The sequence below is a fragment of the Drosophila subpulchrella genome, chromosome X (genome assembly GCF_014743375.2).
Source record: "Drosophila subpulchrella strain 33 F10 #4 breed RU33 chromosome X, RU_Dsub_v1.1 Primary Assembly, whole genome shotgun sequence".
NCBI lineage: Eukaryota > Metazoa > Arthropoda > Insecta > Diptera > Drosophilidae > Drosophila > Drosophila subpulchrella.
The window spans coordinates 23112079-23132427 of NC_050613.1; the positions used below are offsets into that span (position 1 = coordinate 23112079).

At 41.4% G+C, this 20349-nt stretch overlaps 1 protein-coding gene across 2 annotated transcripts; it reads left to right on the top strand.

The window, feature by feature from the left end:
- Positions 1–9313: 9313 nt before the first annotated feature.
- Positions 9314–10763, top strand: LOC119557018. 2 transcript variants are annotated; one of them, XM_037869555.1, is made up of 3 exons: positions 9357–9374; positions 9421–9775; positions 10082–10763. In XM_037869555.1, exons 2-3 carry the CDS (start codon positions 9511–9513, stop codon positions 10630–10632), a joined length of 816 nt encoding a protein of 271 aa, XP_037725483.1. In that variant the 5' UTR covers positions 9357–9374; positions 9421–9510; the 3' UTR covers positions 10633–10763. The 2 variants fall into 2 exon arrangements, with proteins under 2 accessions (XP_037725482.1, XP_037725483.1); XM_037869554.1 differs by having other exon boundaries at positions 9314–9775.
- Positions 10764–20349: the final 9586 nt, after the last annotated feature.

Here is a 20349-nt window from a genome sequence, read left to right on the forward strand (position 1 = left end):
TTGCTCACGATAACAGTCTCCGCTTATTACACTTAACTCCAAAGAGCAGCCGACACCTTTGTTTTTGTTTCCCTGTTTTTGGTTGGCCACCCGGCTGCTGACCTTACCCCTTGCCCCTCAGTGGTTTTTATGACCGAGATGATCAAGAGACAAATCCGCGCATCATTAAAAGTTATGACCTACCCCAGTGGAGAGGTCGAGTCCGAGGAACTTGCTTCGGGCCCTGAGATTCTCGAATCCGGTGGTCCCTTTTCGATTGAGTTGGCCCCTTTTAATGTCAAGAACTGGTACCATTTATACCTTTTTTTTAACATTATATGAAGAGTTTCATTTAGTTTTCATCTAGAAAGATTACATTTTCACCTCTTTTATGGAAAGTTTAAAATATATGTTGTCAAATATACCATATGAAAATGATCTGAGCACACACAAGTAATGAGGTAGCGCTTTTCGGTTTTATAAGCAAAGTAATTGTCCAATAGCAACATTATTTTTATTGTGCACTCTCGTTTTTAGCCCTAAATCCCGGGCTCGATCTTCTCGAGTAAATGGGGAATCGGAGCAATTGGTATGCAAAGTGCGCGGACTGGATTAATTTTCTTGTCGGACGGTAAGGCCGTTTCGTTTAATTGCTGCGCCACATTATGTGACAAGAAGCGGAGCGTAAAGCCCCCAAATCCGATGCCCCTTTCAAAGCCCACCAACTTTGTTGATAAACAAAAGAGCAGACCAAAAAAAAAAACAAGCGGAAAAAAGGAAAGAAAAAACACGAAAACAAATATGTCATGTAATAAAACCGCAGCCGCAAAACGTTTCTCTGATAAAATAATTGAAAACAAATTTAATCTAGCCATTTCCCACGATGTGCAGCTGCTCCTTCTCGCAATTGGCACAGAGATTATTAAGTTAATTAAATGCAAATTAGCTGGAAACCCGATTCGAGGGAGTTCATTTGGTGTAAGTGCGTCTGCTGGGCTCTTGGCGCTCAACTCAATTAGCATTCGACGCATAGGTAAAAACTTTGGATGGTACCCCTCCTCGGTGCCCAGTTATCAGTGGGCGGTTGTGCTCCAATTGCCCAAAAGATACATATCATCATCGCTCCCATTGGCCGTGTGCATTTGGTATTTGGTATGCGCACTTGCTTGAATTTTAACTAGGAAAGACCAAAAGGTCTTTTCGCCAAGGCTTTCAGCACTTGAAGATCATCTAAGCTGAAGTGATTCGAGATTTTGTTTAATCTTTACCAGAATATCTTATCATTTAATGATAAGAATAGGGATACCGTACCTTAACCATTATGAATAGTAGATAATTGTATCTTTCTGACAATGGTTTATAATAAGTCACATAATAATATTCCCAATTATTCCTGGGAACTTATCATAGAATATGGAAATATGAAACCCTATCAACTGACCCCTTCTTGCACATTTGTTAAGTTCCTCCTGAAGCCATTCCAACCATTTTTAGTGTAAACCATCCAAATAAATTCCGAATAATCGATCAACTACTCAATATTTGATATTGCAGCTGTCTGACCTACAAAAACGCAACTCTCGCAGAGTTTCCTCAGAATCCTTCGATCGCACAATGATCCCACACTTCAAGGCGATACAAAAAAAGACGGTAGAGAAACCCTATGGACGCTGATTCTCATGTCAAGAGGTTAACGTGTAAAAACAAAAGAAAAGAACTGAGACATCGAGAAAGACTAAATCTCACTGCTTATCAGGTGAGATCAGGTGACAAAAATTAACCACACAATGCCCAAGAACAGGGGCGAAATCAATAAGGAGGGGGGGATGATGACGGAAACAATTAGGCACCTGACTTCCTCAGGATGCCAAATAAACGGGATGCAGACTGTAACCGATCACGTTCCCATTCAGGTGGATGTGGGATATACCATATAGGATGGGATATAGCTGCTTGGGGATATGGGATGGATGGATGATCATCGTATCATCGAAGAGGAGCGATGTGTGGATTTGTGGATGCGACGGACGATCATGCATACACAATGTGCGTATCATATTTCTTTTGGGCCAACCACTTTGGACTTTAGGCCCTCTCCAGCAACGCACCTGATGAGAAAACACAATGAGATGGCCAATCACTTGACCTCTTTCAGGATGTTGTTGTTGCTGGAGGTTCAAGTGCGTCTCCAGTGACAACAAAATGTTGGCTGCTGCCAGCGGATTATGTCACCGGCGCACAAATGTGAATGCATACACTCGGAGAAATACTTTGCACACGCTAATCATTTAGGATGGTAATCACTAGAGGGCTAAGCCAGCTAGGGGTTAGGAGTTAAAGAACAAATTTCTATCGAAGACTTGAGACTATATCTTTAAAATCACCATCCCCAATAATTATATTCTTTATATATACTATAATATTTTCTTTTTAGTTTTACATAAGTTAAAAGAAGTTTGGTAAAGTTAGAAGGAGTTTTTATAAGTGGCTTATAAATGTATGTTGAAAATATTACATTATTTGAATATATTTAAGAAATATTCTTACTATAGAGTGATTTAAAAATACTTTAAATCAAGTAACTAAGAAAATCATATTTAAGTATATAAGGACTGAGAATTTCGTTTATTATCTTATATTACTATAGGGATTTTCCAAGTGCAGGGTTCGACTCCGGGTCTCGCTGTCGGAGTTGGCCAAGTCCGAGTGGAGAGTGTGCGAGGGCCATTGATGATGATCCGGCTGGCATATAAATAAGCCCAGCTAAAAAACAGACACAGCCCAGCAGAAGTGACATCCCATCTCCCCTCCCCCTCGAGGCATCCTCACGTTTTGGCCATAAAATACGTTTTCGACCGAAATTTGTTTTGGTAGCCGTGTGGTAGTTGCCTTTTAAACGATTCCCACGGAGGAGGAACGACGCGCTACTGCGTGGGCGGATACTCAGGCTGAGATACTCAGATACAGATGGAGATACTGGATAAGCCGCAGCACATCATCATCTGACTGGCTGTCCCGTCGTCTCGCTCACTTACTTACATCATGATCATCGGATTTGGATTCGGATTCGGATGCCCAGATCATCCGTAGCCCCTTTCGATTAGTATGCAACGCACAGCCCGGCATCGGACATTAAATGTGCGAGAGACACGACGACCTCAAAAATGGCAAACTGACGGAGTGACGGAAAGCTGGAGCTGCAGATGGATGGAGCATACATTCCAGCCACATCCCAAACCCCATCCAAATCCAAATCCATTGCCATGGAGCACAGCAACATCAGCATGAACGACCACATCGCATCCCCATCAAGTACCAATTTAATGGCAGCTCTTCTTCTGCTTGAACTCACCTCCCACACAGGAAAAAATTCGGGATCTAATGATATTTTATTCATTTTGAAATCATTCAGGGGGTTTTCTAAGAATCTTCAGATCTCTTCAAGTAAATAGTAACATGTAAAGCGGAATGCCTTTGTATATTTAAATATTTTCAATTTATTATGAAAATATTTTATTATAATAAGCAACATTTTTAAAGAATGGTAGATCTACTTTTTTCCGTGTGAAGTATTAGTATTCCAGCAACGGATCCATCGACAAGAGTCCAACTCCAGCGAAGGAAATGCCTCAATTCCCATTTCCAGTCTCTCCGTCTCCGGATGAATGATGCTCCTCGGAGAGTCAACTGAACTCGGGTTTTATGTCTGACACGTTCTCGTGGCTACCTCTCGGTTTAATGGACTGGTCGTAAAGCCCATGATCGTAATCGAAGTCGCAGGATAATAAACCCTAGGAATGCATCGCAGTCCATTGATGGCTGCAGGTTCATAAAATGTATCCTAAAGAATCTCTTTTGTCTTTATAAGATTTAATGGTCTTTAGCTGTAAATGATATCTTTAGGAGGATGATCTATGAATCGATCAAGTTTAGCTTGAAAATATTAAAAGAATTTGGAATCTATCTGGAATGTCTTGGATTCATATCAGGATTATATTAAACATATATAGTTCTATATATTATTATGGTATATACATTGATCTTGTAAACTTAAGATATGGGTATATTCCTAAAAAGCTTAATGGAACCCCTATTTTACAAAACTTCTTTACTAACTCACACCTTCCACAAAAGAATAGGCTACTCTCAAGTGTGGATCACTATTTGGGAACACTTGAAACGATGATCAGCAGTGCGATCACGTGTGTTGAGGATCTGGTGATGTCTATGGAAATCAAACTCCAAATCCTTATGGCCCACGATCAGAAAATCAAGCGATCAGTCGGGGGATCGGTCAATCGTTCGATCTGTGTATTGAGCGGAGCAACAGTTAGGTTCAAGAAACCCCGGGAATCAAGAAAACTGGGATCTCTTTGGGCAGCCGGCCAGATCGGCAAAGTACTTAAAATTCTGGGAGCAGATCGATGCAGCCCAGAGGCCCAACTATTTGGGCTCATGGGCTCATAAAAGCCATCGGATTGTATTGTATTGGATTGGTCCGATGTGCGATGTGCGATGTACGATGTGCGATGTCCGATGCCGCCGCCAAAGTGCGGAGAAATTATCAAAGTGAATGAAAAAGGAGGTGGGGTTCGGGGTTTGGGGTCTCTGGGAGGTGGTCAGGTACGAGTCAAGTCTCAAGTATGTTGTCTGGACTTTGAAAATGGAAAAGAGAAAGACACTTTGGCCACATAACGCAAAAGCAAACGCAAACGCAAGCGCAGACAGGGACAGGAAATGCTCTCTGTCATGATCATTTTCCATAATTAAACGGACGCAGCACAAGACATTGACCACTTGTGGGTTAAATGGGTTTGTTGGCCCCGCAGAAGCACACATATGGATATATCTAGATATGTACAATATGGTTAGCTGGATATGTAGATACTTGGTAATTGGTAATTGATTTGTCTTTTGACGCTTTAGCAATGACTCCGTTTTACTTTGCACTCTAATAACTGCAACATTGATTTCAGCACCTTGATGGGTCTTCCATTTGGTTATATTCGCTATGAAGATGGGTGTATTCCAAGATCTTGTGGGTCTTTTAACTTACCAGGATGCCATATCAAGAATTATTTTGTTTTTTTGTACTACTCTCTTTTAGCATTCTAAGGATTTTCTAGTTTTATAGTATCATGATGATATATCATGCTTTGTTTAATAAAAATACTTGAAGTGTATAACCTATTCGACTTGATGGTTTCTATGGAGCCACAATAATTGGCTAATTGAATTATTTGCACAAGTTAAGAACGAATAATAATTAACCGGGAGGATGTGGGTCCGCTCAGCACGACATTAGCAGCCTTGACTGGGTGTTGGTGCGATGGGTGTTGACTCGATTGGTTGGTTGGCTAGTTGGCTGGTTGACTGGTTGGTTTGTTGGCCAAACACCAAGGTGCCGTCGATGATGTGGCCAAGATGGCAGAAGAAGCAGCAGCTGGTGGGCGGATGTGGACTTGGATTGTAAATATTCGAATGGCCACCGGTAAATTCCGTTCAAGGCGCTACGTGGCGAAGAATCCGTTGACCTTGCCACACGGTACTCGATACTTGATACTTGATACTCGATATCAAATGCTAAGTAGTCGGCTAATTAGGCAGAAGCCTCCGTTGGAACGTTCCACGAGGAAGGTCTGGGCTAGAAGTGAGACTCGATTGGAGGTTGCTGGCGCTACTAGAGTGGTGACCCCGACACGAGGCTTCACCGAAAATGTCCAGGGACTATGTTAATAACGAGATCTATTATAAAAATATACACCATCAAGGATATGGGATAAAGTGTTTTTATCTATTTGCTTATTATTTTGGAAGAGTTCGTAGTGTGGTGACCCCGATCTCTTTTTCATACGTTATCTATTACAGTTTTGTGGATATCAAACATAGTACTTTTATTTTCCGTACAACAAGGTATACTGTTGTTTTGGAACCCCCAATTGAACTCCACTGTGACCCATTTTCTCCCTATCGACACGCTGTGAATCTGGAACCGAATCCCGATTCTGGGCCCTGGGCTACGGATTGTGGGTGCTCGATAAGCAGGGTAAATATTGAATCAACTGAACCGCAATGAGCCCAAACAAAACCCAAAAACCGAAACCAATGAGGCAACAAATCAAAACACTCTCGGATTCGGATTCTCGTGTGTATTTTCCCTGGACCCTCTGGATGGTATATATATATATATTTAGCTTATGAGATATACCCGTTTGTGTTTGCCCCGATGTGTTGGACACCTGCCTGTTGGGCCCGATAACTCCATCGAATATTCGACTGGGCGAAGGATGGGATGGATGGTAAGTGATGCGGACATCTCAGGTATGCCAGTGTCTATATCTTTGTTTGATTTCGCTCTGATCGTGTGAAGGTTTTGACTTATTTTTATGCGTGTTATCTTATCGCTTATGATTTACGATAGAGCAGGCTTGAAGGCTTGAGAATAAACGAAAGTGTTGCAAGATTTTCAAACTATGGCACAGAGAAAAAATAAATAACAGTTTTAAAAGCCTATAAATATGTATCAAAGTAGTTGAAATTTGAGATGATATTTTTTTTATTTGTAATATTAATCTTTAACCCCCTTCCCCAAAGATCTCCCTCCTCTATCTATCTCTCTCTTCTCTTGACATCTCTCTCTTTCTCTTCTCACTACTCTTGCTCTCGCGCCAAACACGAACGCATTTCATCCGGACGGATGTGAGCATTACTTTTTATGGATATTTATGTAGGGGACGTGACCGTCGAAAAAACCCAACGATACTCATACCTTTCGGGAAATCCGCCACACAGATACTCACACCCATGGCACACACTCGCAGAAAAGAGGAGAACTCTTTGGGGAGTTGGGTTGTTAGTGTTGTTTCACCAATTCTCCAATCGATAAAGATGGGGTTACGAACACCGATGGACTGTTAATGTGTGAAGCAGGAAATCGACGGACGACACACATTGCCAATCGTTTATCGATCTTCAGCGAGCGAAAGAGACGGGGCGAGTGATCATCACGATGATGATGGTAGATTACGGTTAATTCCGGCGCGTGACCAATTCTTCTATTCTCTTACCTTTTGAAGTTACGAGCTCAGCATAAAAATCACAAAACAATCGCAAAGCTACCCTAAATCTTTAAATTGATATGGTCGAATTATCGATACATTGGTTTGTATGTATCAATGAATTAAGAGACATTTATAAAATGTTAAAAAATGGTATAATAAATAAAAAAAAACAATGACTGGTAAACTTTTCTTATATTTACACACACCTACAAATGTTTTTATATTTCTGACTGCAGTTGATTTGTTTAGTAAGCAATGCTTCATGAAGAACAAATATACATACCTTTTCTGAAAACAATTAATAGCGGATAAGCTGAGTGGGCAATTTTATTTGAGCTGGGGTGCAGCCTCCTTACGTAAGAGCTGGTTTCGGATAACACGACCGTCTGGAGCCAGTCTGCGTTCAAATGAGCGAAACCCGAGTTCCTGTTCCTCCGCGGACAATCCATCCATCCATCCATTTGGCCATCCATTTAGCCATCCATCCGTATCCGTGCGAGCTGCCCGGGTGTTGGTGTTGGCTAAACGTGATGCACTGCGCGTGCGCAAAGTGGCCCCCCGGGAGTCTCTCCTTCCTTCCAGAAATGATAGCGATGATAAGGCGATCGAAAGTGATACTAGACATGCGATAGCGGATCACGGACATGGTAAGCGAATACCTTTGGGAACCGACCATCACGAAAGGCGCCGCGCGAGAAGAGCTTCTTCACTCTTCTTTTTTTGCCCACGAACTTGAGACCCAAGTGTGCAGCTTTTGGCCTTGTCAACTGATCCCCAAGCGATTTCCATATTTAAATGTGACTAATGGAGGGCTCTTGGGAATTTTGGAATTTTCTGCTAGCCAAAAAGGTACCAAACGTGAGACGAGTTTGTTAACAATGTTTAAGACACCTATATTCTCATGCAGTCTAAAGGTATATTTTAACTATCTCATAAATTAAAGTTTCAAATTTGATTACATTATTTTCAAAGCAATCTTAGGCTCAATTTGTTTTCATTAGAACCATCAAGGAAAAGTTCAAATATAAACCAAGCTAAGTAAAGCTTAGTAAGATTAGGGAAAGTAAAGATATATCTGTTAAAAGCCCATCTGGAAATCACAGCTTTATCGACTGTGTTTATGGGTGCTTTTGCAAAGCAAAAGTATTTGCTGGGTGTTCCGAACGAAACCCGGCAGTGATTTGATCGCATTTCCAGGCAATTGATATGCGGCCACTTCCTACCGAACGGAGTTTGGATGTTTGGATGCCTTGGAGGCCTTTTAAAAGGCCCCAAGATATACAAAAAAAAAAAATACAAAAAAACGCTGCTGTTAATTACAACAGCAACAAGATGCCGCATTGCATTAGCAGAAATCAAACATGCAACGCAGCCAAGAGTCAGCCGACCAAACAGATGGATGGATGGATGGATGGATGGATGGAGGAGCTACTACCACCAAATAGTTGCAACATTTTCAATTATGAAATGCTTCTGTTTCAGCTGTGCAGGTTGTGCAGGCCCGATCCGATTATATAAAGCGAGGCGAGTGTAAATCATAAAAGCGGCGAATGTATCTTGCAGATACCAAAAATTGCATCGCAGCGCAGCGCGTGCCGTCAGTTAAAAAACAAAAAACACACAGAGAGAGAAACAACAAAAAAAGGTTAGCTCATCGAAGGTGGCAAAGTGGGCGGGGGGCGGTGGTGCAGGTGGTTCAGGTGGTGCAGTGGGTGGTGGTGGGCTCTTCTGTTGTTTTTGTTAATTACACGGCAACAGCAGCCGGTTGCTGGTTGCGCATGCGCCACAAATTTGTTGCATTTACGCGAGATATTTATTATGATTTCGCTGAGGTTTCTTTTTTTCTTCTTCGGTTTTTCTGTTTGTTTTATGAATGCGCCAAATGGAAAATGGAAATTGAAGAGGAAAATTGCATGATGCACCACTGGATGCGGTTGTTGCTGATGGATTTGTTAACTCAAACTTTTGGTTCTAATTGCAAAAGCTCTTCGGGGCTTTAAATAAAAAAAAAAATATTTGGAAATGTTTCAAAATGAATCAATGCATATTCGTTTCTTTTTGCTCTTTAAAACAAATACATTTTTCAAAAATCCTTTCTAGGCCGAGACGTTTGGAATTTATTTAAGTCATTTTTATGACTAAAAATGGAAGAGTTTTGCATGGCACCTTCGATACAAAATTTTCTTAACAACATTTACGAGTACTTTTAGTTCAGATCTTCAAATCAAGTAGGCTGTGGTGTTGAAACTTCAAGTCAATCATTTCGTAGACCCCATATCTCGCAGTCATTCTCAACAGCACCTCTGCTGCGTAAAGTACAAATCGACTTTTTCAGTAAATATTTTAAAATAGTCAAAAGTTTAAATCAATAATTTCGTAGACCTCATTTCTCGCAGTCATTCTCAACCGCACCTTTGCTGCGTAAAGTACAAATCGACTTTTTTAGTAAATATTTTAAAAAAGATCCGAGATGTCTGAGCAAAACGACGAGCAGTTCGTGCGTTGTTCGCACTGCCTGAAGGAGGTCCGGTGTACCCAATACGATACCGGTAGTCTGTTCCGCCACCTCGAGGTGGAACACTCGGACTTGTTCGCGGATGCCAGTTCCAAGATAAGGTACGTCCATAGACTGCTGGCCTCAGCACGTGGATCCAGCGGAAGCGGCGGAAGTATGTCGCAGAGCAGCAAGATTTTGAATCCTTTGGATTCCCACACTGCTGATGGATTGGAACATGGTGAGTTGACATCACTCGGCTTTCACTTTGTGTATTGAGAGTCTAGCATTCAAATGCATAGAAACCCATTGAGTTTATGGATTAGAATATAATAGACTATAATAGAAAAGATAAGATTAATAATAAAATATTTATATTCAACATATAAATATACATAGCAGAATGGTCATTTAACATAAATCATTAGGATTCAAATATTTTCCTATAAACTGCTTAAAAATTAATAAGCAACCAATAATATATTCATAATTAATATGCGATAATATATAACACATTTATTTCTTCAAAAACCCATTCATTGAATAGCCAAAGTCAAGAAGAGGATCTCAGGAGATCCCGCGACCAGAAAATCCCCGACTCCAACGATCAATTTAGCCGCCAGAAAGGCTCAGCCAGGTCCATGCTCCCAGGCCCATGCAACTAGAAAACCAAAGGATAACCCATGTGGAACACCCAAGGATCCGTCGAAAAACAAGAACAATTCATATCCGAAGACCAAGGACCCTTCTGGTCCAGCAACCAAGACCCTGCCATGTCCAAAACCCTGGAATGCCCCATGTCCCTGTGTCGAGGAGGAGATGAAGATCCTCCGTCAGATGACCTTCAAGGCCTCCGTGAACAAATGGCGTGCCTACGAGGGAAACCTCTTCTGCCCGGCCTGCTGTTACAAGAGACGTCCGGTGGTCAAGAGCGCCTCCGAGCTGAATTCCGGATGCTGCTCCTGGCTAAAGTGCCTCTTTCCATGCCTATCCCGCCCCGATGAGCGGCAGTATCTCTTTTGCGCCCAGTGCAAGACCTTTCTGGGCATCTATAATCGCGGAACTAATAGCCTCAAACCGAACAAGGAATATGCCTAAAGTGCATTCAGTTTTATTCTTTTTAAATTTTTAGTTCACAGAAACCATTTTCGTTCTTCATCGCAGTACAAATTTAAAGTTAAATTTAGTCCGTAATCGATAACTTATAAATGTTTTTAAGCGTTACCGAACTTCGTAGCATGTGGACTATTCATGTTTGTTCTGGAGCACCCAGCAAAGGAGTCCCCAAAAGTATCTTGTAGATTCCCAAGCAAATAAACATGACATGAAGAGCAGATCTCGAACTTGCCGTTGTGACAGATATGAGCAATTAAGTGTGTGGTGTTTGTCGCCTTTTTGTTGGTACACCTGGTCTGGGCCACCTTGGTCAAAAATGAGAAATAATATAAAGTGAAATAAGCGGGGAAAGATGGCCAACACGGAGGGCTAACGGAAACTGCTGACCATTTAGCCAGTTCGGTCAGCTTTCATCTAAGTCGCAGCACCATATCTTTTATGGCAATAAAAACATATTACGAGTTGTTAGCTGCTGGTGTTTCTCAGTCTGATTTTTTCAGTTTGTCATTTTTTTTTTGGGTTTTTGTTTCGTTTTTGGGCGCAGTTAAAACGACACTCGTCTGCGGGGTCAAAAGGTGCTGAGAACGAGCCGCCAAATGATGCTGAAATTGTGGAAAACCGAAACTTGTTTCACCTGAAATACTGAAATGCCACTGCTGCTGGTGTGTTGAAACACATATATTTTGGACTCTTGGTGCCAGATCATAAGTACTTTCCCAGAGAAATCTTTTGAGAGGGCCTCTGTGCAAGACATTTGACTAATTGGTCAGGCAGCTGATTGCAGATTGTCTATATCTCTTCAGAGGACAATCGATCGAAGCTGGGACTTAGGGTTAGGGATTTTAACACGCAGACGAGTGGCCAGGGAAAGATCATCATAATCATCATCATCCCGCTTTGGGATGCTGCTCTAGTTGCGCCCCGGGGATCTGGATCTGATCTGTCACCTTTGGCCCAAATGACGAATAAAAAAAAGGGAAAGGGACAAGGGGTGGCGAACCCATAAATCAACAACGGTTGATGAGCAAAAACCCGTTTGGCGACTTAACCCCTTTCCTTCTTATTCTTGGACAACATCCTGTTTCGTTGCGCTAGATAAGTTTACCCTTTCCCCTTTTGATCCGCTGACCAACGTCCAATGGCACACGAAAATCTTGAACTTTCCAGCCCAAAAACTAATTGAATTTTCTGCCACCAATGTGTGATCTCTTTCAACCCAAAAGGGTCCATGTCAATTTCATTAAAAATGTCCGAGAATGTTCTTTGAACTTTCAACTCCCGGACTCTTGGACTCGCGTGATCTCGGGATCTCGGGATGCTAAGGGTTGGGCCGTTTTCACCAGCGGCTGTGGGGGTTAGACCGAAGTCAAGGGCCATTTTTGAGTTGAAAAATGTCAGATTTTGCACTCCATTATGGAAGCTGTAGAGGGTTTGTATTTGGATCTAAGCCAATCATAGCATTTCGGTGCTTAAATAAAAATGTAACTGTTTAAGGATTACATTTTTGGGTAATTGACTAAAGATTTTTTGTGTATTTGTCACTTTTTGGATCCTTAAATAATAATAATAATATTGTAGGCATTACCAAACTTAAAATAATGATTTTAAGTGATTCTTCTTGTTTTTTCTGTATTCCCTAAACTTCAAACTGACCGTTGGTCATCCTCCACTGAAGTCCTGCTAATCCTTGACCGAAAGTTGCCCTGCTTTAATTTGGCCAGCCATTCAAAGGACACGTCCTGGACTTTCAACTAAAAAAAGAAGCAGGAGGAATGAGCAAAACAAAGGCGGCGAAAACCGTTACGCCTTGGCACAATGCCCAAGGGTCCTGCCAGCCCGTCCTTCTTCTTCAGTTTTCCTATCCCGATCTCGTTCCTCAGTCACTGACCTCATTTCGATCGGGTTCGGGTTCGGGTCCGGTGGGTCTCAGGATATCCCGAGCTCAGCTGGACTTGCAACTGCGAAACCGAAACCGAAACTGAAGCAACTTGCAATTAAGGATACTAAATGCTCGAGAATATCGAGGGGCCAGGACATCTGAAAAACAGGCAACGGATCAAAAGATAGCGAAAATGGAGCGTGTTAATATGGGGGTATCTCAAAAGGGAGAAGGGAAACTTATAGATTGTTTATTGCAATGGATATAAAGATACTTATGACAGTGGTTCCAAGATCCTTAAGTACGCAACTTTAAAAATCTATTATATATTGTATTTCTTTATATTACATTATCTTATTTTTAACCCAAAACTTAACTTCTAGAGCCCATAAAAATATCTTTCGTATCTCAAGTTTATATAAACATGCCTCTAAAAGTTGTTCTTAAAATAATCGCATAATCTGCATTCGTTTTTTTTTGTAAATATAAATATTTCTAAGTTGTCAATGGTTTGCAAAAAGGTGAGCCAAAATAGAATACCTCTAAAATGTGTTGTTCCCGCTTACTCTTAGTAAGTTATTTAATCTTCAAAATAAATATCTATAGTTACATATCCAACTAAGCTGCCAAGCATTTCTTTAACCATTTCTCTGGCCTGGGAAATCTCGCAGTGCGATAACCCCTTTCCTTAGCTAATCCCATCAATAAGATATTTCGCCTGCCCTCTGGAAGACCAGAGATAAATCGCCGCGAGATCAAACTCTCATTAACCCAGAAAGGATGCGGCAGGACCTTGGCCGCGGATCCATAAATTATCATTTTAACGGCCAAGGAGCAAGGGTCGAAAGGGAAGAAGTAAAAAAAAAACAGTGACTGCGTCATAAAACAAATTCCTAATCAAGGGATTCCGGATCAAATTGTAATACGCATGTTGACCGCTCCGAAAACGGGATGACCAGGACTGGTCAGCTAAGTGAAATATGAGTTCAGAGGGGCTAGGAAATGGGAAATAAGAAGTGGGATGGGAAAGGACGATCGGCTGGTCAAGCGTGTAATGCATAAGGATGTGAGAATATCTAGAATGTCTTGGCGGTGGCAATTTCACAGAGGTACGGCCCAAATCAAGATCATTGACCAAGAAGGACCAACCCAACTAATATTCAAATGAGGTCGCCCGAGGGCCCGTAAATTAAGGCGACTGCTGATGATGACTGCTGACCAACTGCAATTTCGACGGGGGGAAGGGTTAGGCTATAAGGTCAGGATCAAGATCAGGGGAGGGGTGAGAGATCTCCAGGGGAAACGGGGTGAGTAACGAGCGCGAACTCATTACAATGGGAGCACAACGGAAACTGGAATTTTGAATTTCGAATTTAGAATCTTTGGGAGGGATGCAAAGGAAAAGTGCAGTTCGCCAGTGTGTCCTATCCCACCTTAAGACGACGACCTCCGAAATAAGACCAAAGACCAAAGACCAGCAACCCCTTTATGGTCTCGAAACTGGACAATGGTCAGCAGAGACCAGAGTCCAGAGTCCAGCACTTAATGTCCCAAGCTCATTTGCATTTTTCTCGCGATCTTGCGCGTTGCGCCTTCGTCCATTTATTTATTTGTACATTTCCGTATGTATTTCCATTTACTTAGCTTGGGAACTTTCCACCTCGACCGCTGGTCACTCCTGGCCTGGCCCCTTTGTTCCACCTATATATATATCTATATAGATGTGGTCCATTGTCCGGAGGGCCGTCGTCTATTGTTTTCCTATGTCATGTCCGACAAGAACTGCGACTAGAAGAGGAACTTAGGACTCGGGAATCGGGAATCGGGGATCAGAAGGGGCCAACAAAGCTATTTTCGGGGGCAAACTCGTTTGTGTGCGCCCGGGTTCAAGCGAGAGACACATATAACACATAAGGAATAACACACATATTTCGCGGCAATCATTCGGTACCTAACAGCTGTGATCCCTAATGCCCGATCCCAGATCAAGTCACTAATTATATGCCCCGATTTGGGAGCAACTTTTGGGCGGGAACCAAATGACAGAGATGTTCCAAAGCTTTTTATAGCTTGTATGTCATTAGAATTATATTTAACAACGAATGTTTAGTTACAATAAAATCTTAATCTTTAGAAATTCGTGTGATTTTTGTCATCATTAAATTGTATAATATATGTTTTATATCTTTAGATTAAGTATTAAATTATAAGGTATATTTTTACCATCTATAACCCATTGAAATTGTAATATAATTTGTTATATTGGTGGACTTGTGTTTTTCTTTATAATTTATCTGTTTTGTATATTTGTTAGAGCACTCCAAGTAAAAACAAGGCAATCTATATTTGTTAGGTATTTTTTGGTTTCGTAAACATCATTATTGGACTTGATAAATCAGCGCACATTCATCATGGCTGATGGCATATTGATGTGACCTTTTGAGCCGCATGAGGTGACCTGTGGAGTGAAGTTCAGCCAGTTAATTACTTAATTTCATGCAGTTTATGCCCCGAAAGCCAAGCCCAGGCCAACATCCACCCCCGAGATAGAGAGGAAAACCCAAACCCAAGCCCAAATACCCGAGACCAAAAATACAAAAAAAATGAAGAGTCAACAGCTCATCATGGGGATGTGGAAATGGAAATGTGTGTTTCATTCGGTGGGTTGATGCGGCGCTTAATCGTGACTTTTAACGCACATCCATCCAGAGGATGGGCAGCAAGGTGAGGTCAAAGGTTATAGGGTGTGGTGTCCTCGACCAAAGACCAAATAAACATCCCCCACCCACGCCCAGCGGGAAAGCAGATGCTTTTTTGGGGTCGTAATCCCAGAGGTTCTGGCATTTTTAGATGGCAGACGTCGAATAATTGCATTTGGCACGCTCACTCAACGCTGCGTTTTCAATTTGGATTCTCTTCTAGACCAGACATCTGACATTTGGCCAAGAGGACCAGGGGTAAAAGCCAAAAAGTCCTGCAGAAGACTTACACAACTTGAAAATTTAAAAAAAATCCTTAAACCTATGCATTTTTCAAGAAAAATGTCCATTTCAGTCTAAGATACTCATATTTTTTACGGTTTTTCGATCGTAGTTTAGCCAAATGAAGGCGTACACCTAAAAGACCGACTATTTTGAACAGCTTGCTAAATATGCTAACGATCCTCATCACTTTTAGGAAAATTTTTTTTTTTGGCCAATTTTCTCAATTTTTGTAAGGGGTTACATCATCTATTTTTACGAAAAATGGCAAAAATTAAGATTTTCCAGGTTTGAGTGCCAGTAGATTGCAATTTAAATTACGAGCTCATCGAGGTATGACATTCCGCGATCTGAGGTTTTTTTTCTTTGTAGCAGCCAAAACACTGAATTATTACTGCGTAAAAATGGGATTTCAATTTTGGTAAAAATACGAGATTCAGATTTTAGTCAAAAATACGATTTTTCTATCCAGTTTTTCAATCGTAGTTTAGCCAAATCAAGGCCTACAGCTATAAGACCGTTTTGGGCAGCTTGCTTCCAATGCTAACGATTCCAATAAGCCATTTTTCTATTATTTACGTCCTTGATCATAGCTTTGAAAAAAAAAATGAAAATGTTGAGCGGAAAGTAAGTTGCATTGAACTTGTACCACATATCCGTATTTCCTTCCGCCCAGGAAACACTTTTCCAGCTTTTCATGCTTTAGTTTCGTTTTCCTTTTGTTTCTTTACGCTAGACAGACTTTCGGCCAGCTCCATAAATATAATATACATATCCCATACAAAGTATTTTTATATGTATGTGTTTTTATAAGCCAGACACGAAGAGTCTGCCAATTTGAACACCTAGATCTCTGTTCAACTTGAAGTAAGTAGCAAGTTTATGGACTTTTTTCTTTTCGATTGAGGACTGCTTAGATTGCTATTTTATAGCTTACTTGTGTGTTTGAATCACTTACATTAAAAAAAGAGATAAAAATTAAGATCCTAGGAAAAAAAACAACGAAATCAAAAACGATGCAATTATCACGTGCAAGCAATGAAACTAGTACAAAGAAAAAGACCGACAGATAAAAAAAGAGATTTTGCGAGTTACATCTGTATTTTGGCCCTTATATCTTTTGTACTCCTTAAGTTTGTATAATTATTAACTCCCATTTTAGTTACTTTTTTGGCTTTTATTACATTTTAATTAGGATGTTTTTAATAAACATTCAAATAAAACCCACAAACTAAAGGGTTAAATGAAATAAACTGAACAAAACAAAGATCCGTGAAATACGAAATGCTTCTTTGAACATCTCCTTGGACAAAAAATAACACTAATTTCAGGTGATAATCCACCCACATTTGCATGTGGATTGAGACGACGACATTTACGCTTCAGATAAGCAGGCATTTCCCAGCATTTTCCCACGCCCAGCTGAACGCTTATCACCGAAGCTTTTCATGGGACCCGCATGGGTCTCCAAAAAAAAATACGAAATTAAAACAAACCCCACAGATCCCAAGCAGTTCCCAAATGGGAGCCGGTGGCTCTGCTTCTCCCCCTGATAAGAACGTCTATATCTTTTGCCATATGGGCTGGACTTGGTTGGGATTGCTTTCCCGCCTTTTGCTCAGCGGACCGAAGACAGCCGCCCAAGACCAAGACAGTTGTGCGCCCCAGGTGGAAATGGAATTGGAAGTGGGAATGGAAGTGGGAATGGAAATGGAAGGAGGTCCCTCGATAAGGCGTGGATATTTAGGAGAGGCAGGAACGGGGAATTGTCGTGTGTCGATTGTCGTTCGTCTTGTAACGGCTACAGCACTGGGAGAAACTGGGGTTACTCTAACAAAAAAATATGATATAATATGATAGTTTATTCTACAAGTATAAAATAGCCATTCATCAGAAATCACAGAATACTGTTTGCTATAAAATTGTAAAAGTCAATATTAAAATATTTTCCTATATTTAACTATCAGGAAATCAACTACTATAAAATCTATTACTCTGATGATTATTTTAAAAATGCTTTCCAAATATTCCAGCAGATGACGCATGTGCAACTTTATTTTTTCTAATTTCCAACACTGTACCAAAATTGGTATAGGTAAAATATATTTGAAATTTTTTTGCGTGTCTTGAGGGTATGTCACGCCGAGGATCTTGGACCTCGGACCTCTGGCGTAACTCTTCCAGCTGACGTTATACTTAGTTATACAGTGGCACGGGCGAGATTATGAGGACGAATGCCAAATCAACTGGGGCGCTCGAGCGTTGCCCACAAACCTGTGAAAAGGGCGAAGAAAATGGTGAAAAAGGAAAACAATACAGACAGAAAGGCAGAAGGACGAGGAGGAAGCCAAGGAAATTACGGAACCCTGACCAAAAAACGACCAGCTGCCATAACACATCATTCCGCCTTCGTCACCATCTTGATAGTGCAACGTCAACTTAAGAACTTGACCGTATTACACGGGGTCTAAGTCGCATCCGAGGGGCAGTTGTGGAACTTCTTCCTTTAATTCGAGGCTTCCTAAGCTGATTAAGCTAGGACGAGAAGCCATGTCCTTGTTTTCGCGGCACCGAAAACCATCAATTTGAACGGTGGCAATAACTCCAGGAGTTCGAATCGGGCCTTAGTATCAGCACAACAGTATATTTCTCAAGTGTTTCCATTGAGTCTTTAGATTTTATAAGAATATATGAATAATGAGTTTGGGAAATAGTGTTAGGACTGCCAAAAAACAACATTCCTGAAAGATTATAAGGTTCTTTAATCTGCCCCATTCTATAAGGAAATCTCTTATAAGATATATTTCTTTTATAAACTTTAATAACCATACAATACATTTTTAGTAAGATACAAAGATGCTTAAAAGTTAAGATAGTATGGTATGCCCATTTGAAAAGGTACAATCCCGAGTGAGAAAAACCTTATCAAGAACTTCTGTGGGCAGCAGCTGGACCCTCTGTCCCAAGACTTGGCCACCATCTGTATACATATATATATATATGGCCGAAAAGGGGGAATGGGAATGGGTTCAGGTTTAGGAGGTAAAAAATGTCATGTGGGTTCGCCCTTCGAATGAGCAGGGGCACGTGCCCTCTCAAGCGCGAAATGCAACTGCAACTGCAACGTCGAGATGCCCCCGACTTTGGACTTGATCTTCTCGGGCGCCCTTCCCTTTTTCCTTCTTTTTTTTTGTTATTTATATATTGCGCTGCTCATCTGGAGTATCTGGGTATCTGTAGTATCGGAGTATCTTCCCGTATCTAGCTATCTCCATCTCTTTGTGTGCACTTCCGGCGCTGCGGTTGAGTGTGCTCTACCTTTGCTGATGGTATAGGGCTCTCCCTGTTCCATCATCGACATCATCATGAGATCACCATCATCATCATCGTCTTTTCTTTAATTGCTTTTGTACTGTCCTGGCCCTTGGCATTCCCGCAGGTTTTTCCTTATTTTCTTCAGGGCCCTCTTCTTGATATTACAATGGTAGTTGGCGTAGGGTATACCATATACGCAGGGTTGACTTCTGGCTGCTTTTATTTTTTTATTCGCTCTTCTTCTCTTGTCTTTTCCTATTAAAACGTCCCCGGCATTGCAGTTAAATTAGATTAAGCAGTCATGCACATGTCTTCCTCTTTCTTTTTCCTCTTCCCGGACCCTATATCATACAATATATATGCCTTACCTTTAATTTTCCAGCCCTCTGGAGCGTCAGTTGTGGGTTCTAGGATGGGGTTCGGGGACAGCAGGATCTGAATTGACTTACAACGTTTTTGGAGGGACAGTGACATCGGTTTTCTTTATTGTATGGATGGGGAAAGGATTGTTGAAAGGCCAGGGGGCTTATAGAATCCTTAGATGGGGTTTCTAAAAGAACATTTGGTGTTCCAATGAGGGGTTTCTAATAGATACATTTTTTTGAGTTATAGTAAATGTATTTATTTAGTAATGACTTCTGATATACCTGCTGTCCCAATTTCAATAACAGTTTGCTTGTAATACTCTTTTAATAAAGAGTTTGCATTGAGGTCAACTGAAGCCTGCAAGATGCAGTCTATACAGTGAGTCATACCTTGAAATTAAGGACCCCTTGAGATCCTCGCAGATCCCTTGAGCTGTGTAACACATATTCCCCTGCTCGAGCCAAAAAAAGATGCTGCTGCAGTTGCAACTGCCACGGCAACTGGCAACCTTGGCAACTGCCGCGATATCCTGATGCTGCAACTCAGAGCGGTGAACAGGTAGCGATCGTTGAACCTGTTTCTCTGAAAACGAGACCCCAACCCCTGGGCTTAATGGGCCAGGACAGGAGAGAGGACCGCCGAACAGGTGCATCCAGGAGTCGAGTGGAGGATCCTCACACGCGCTGCATCCCTGCCACACATGATCGCAACTCGTAAATAAACGAAAAGCGAGGGGCACGTGCCGCTCAATGTGCAAGGATCGGGAATCGAGGATCTCCCCCTTTGGCAATTCTATCTGCAACTGCAGCACATCATCGGCAGCGTCATTGTCCTCCTGCAGGATCTCTTCCCGTTCCCGTTCCCGTTCCCGTTCCCGTTCCCGTTCCCATTTCGGTTTTTGTTCCCCGTTTGCAACGATGATGATGATGATGATGCGGTGGTACCTGTTCTTTGTCCTCTTCCCAATGCAAGCTGCATTTCTGCGGTTTCTTGGCTCGTGCCTGCCCTCGAAAAGAGTCCAACTTTGGCTCCAATTTGGGCCAACACTGGGGGAAAAAGAACCTTCAATCAAAAAAAAAAAACAAATAATGAGTTTTTACACTCAGCAATAGCTCTTTTAATAAAATATTTAATCACATATATATTTAAATAATAATT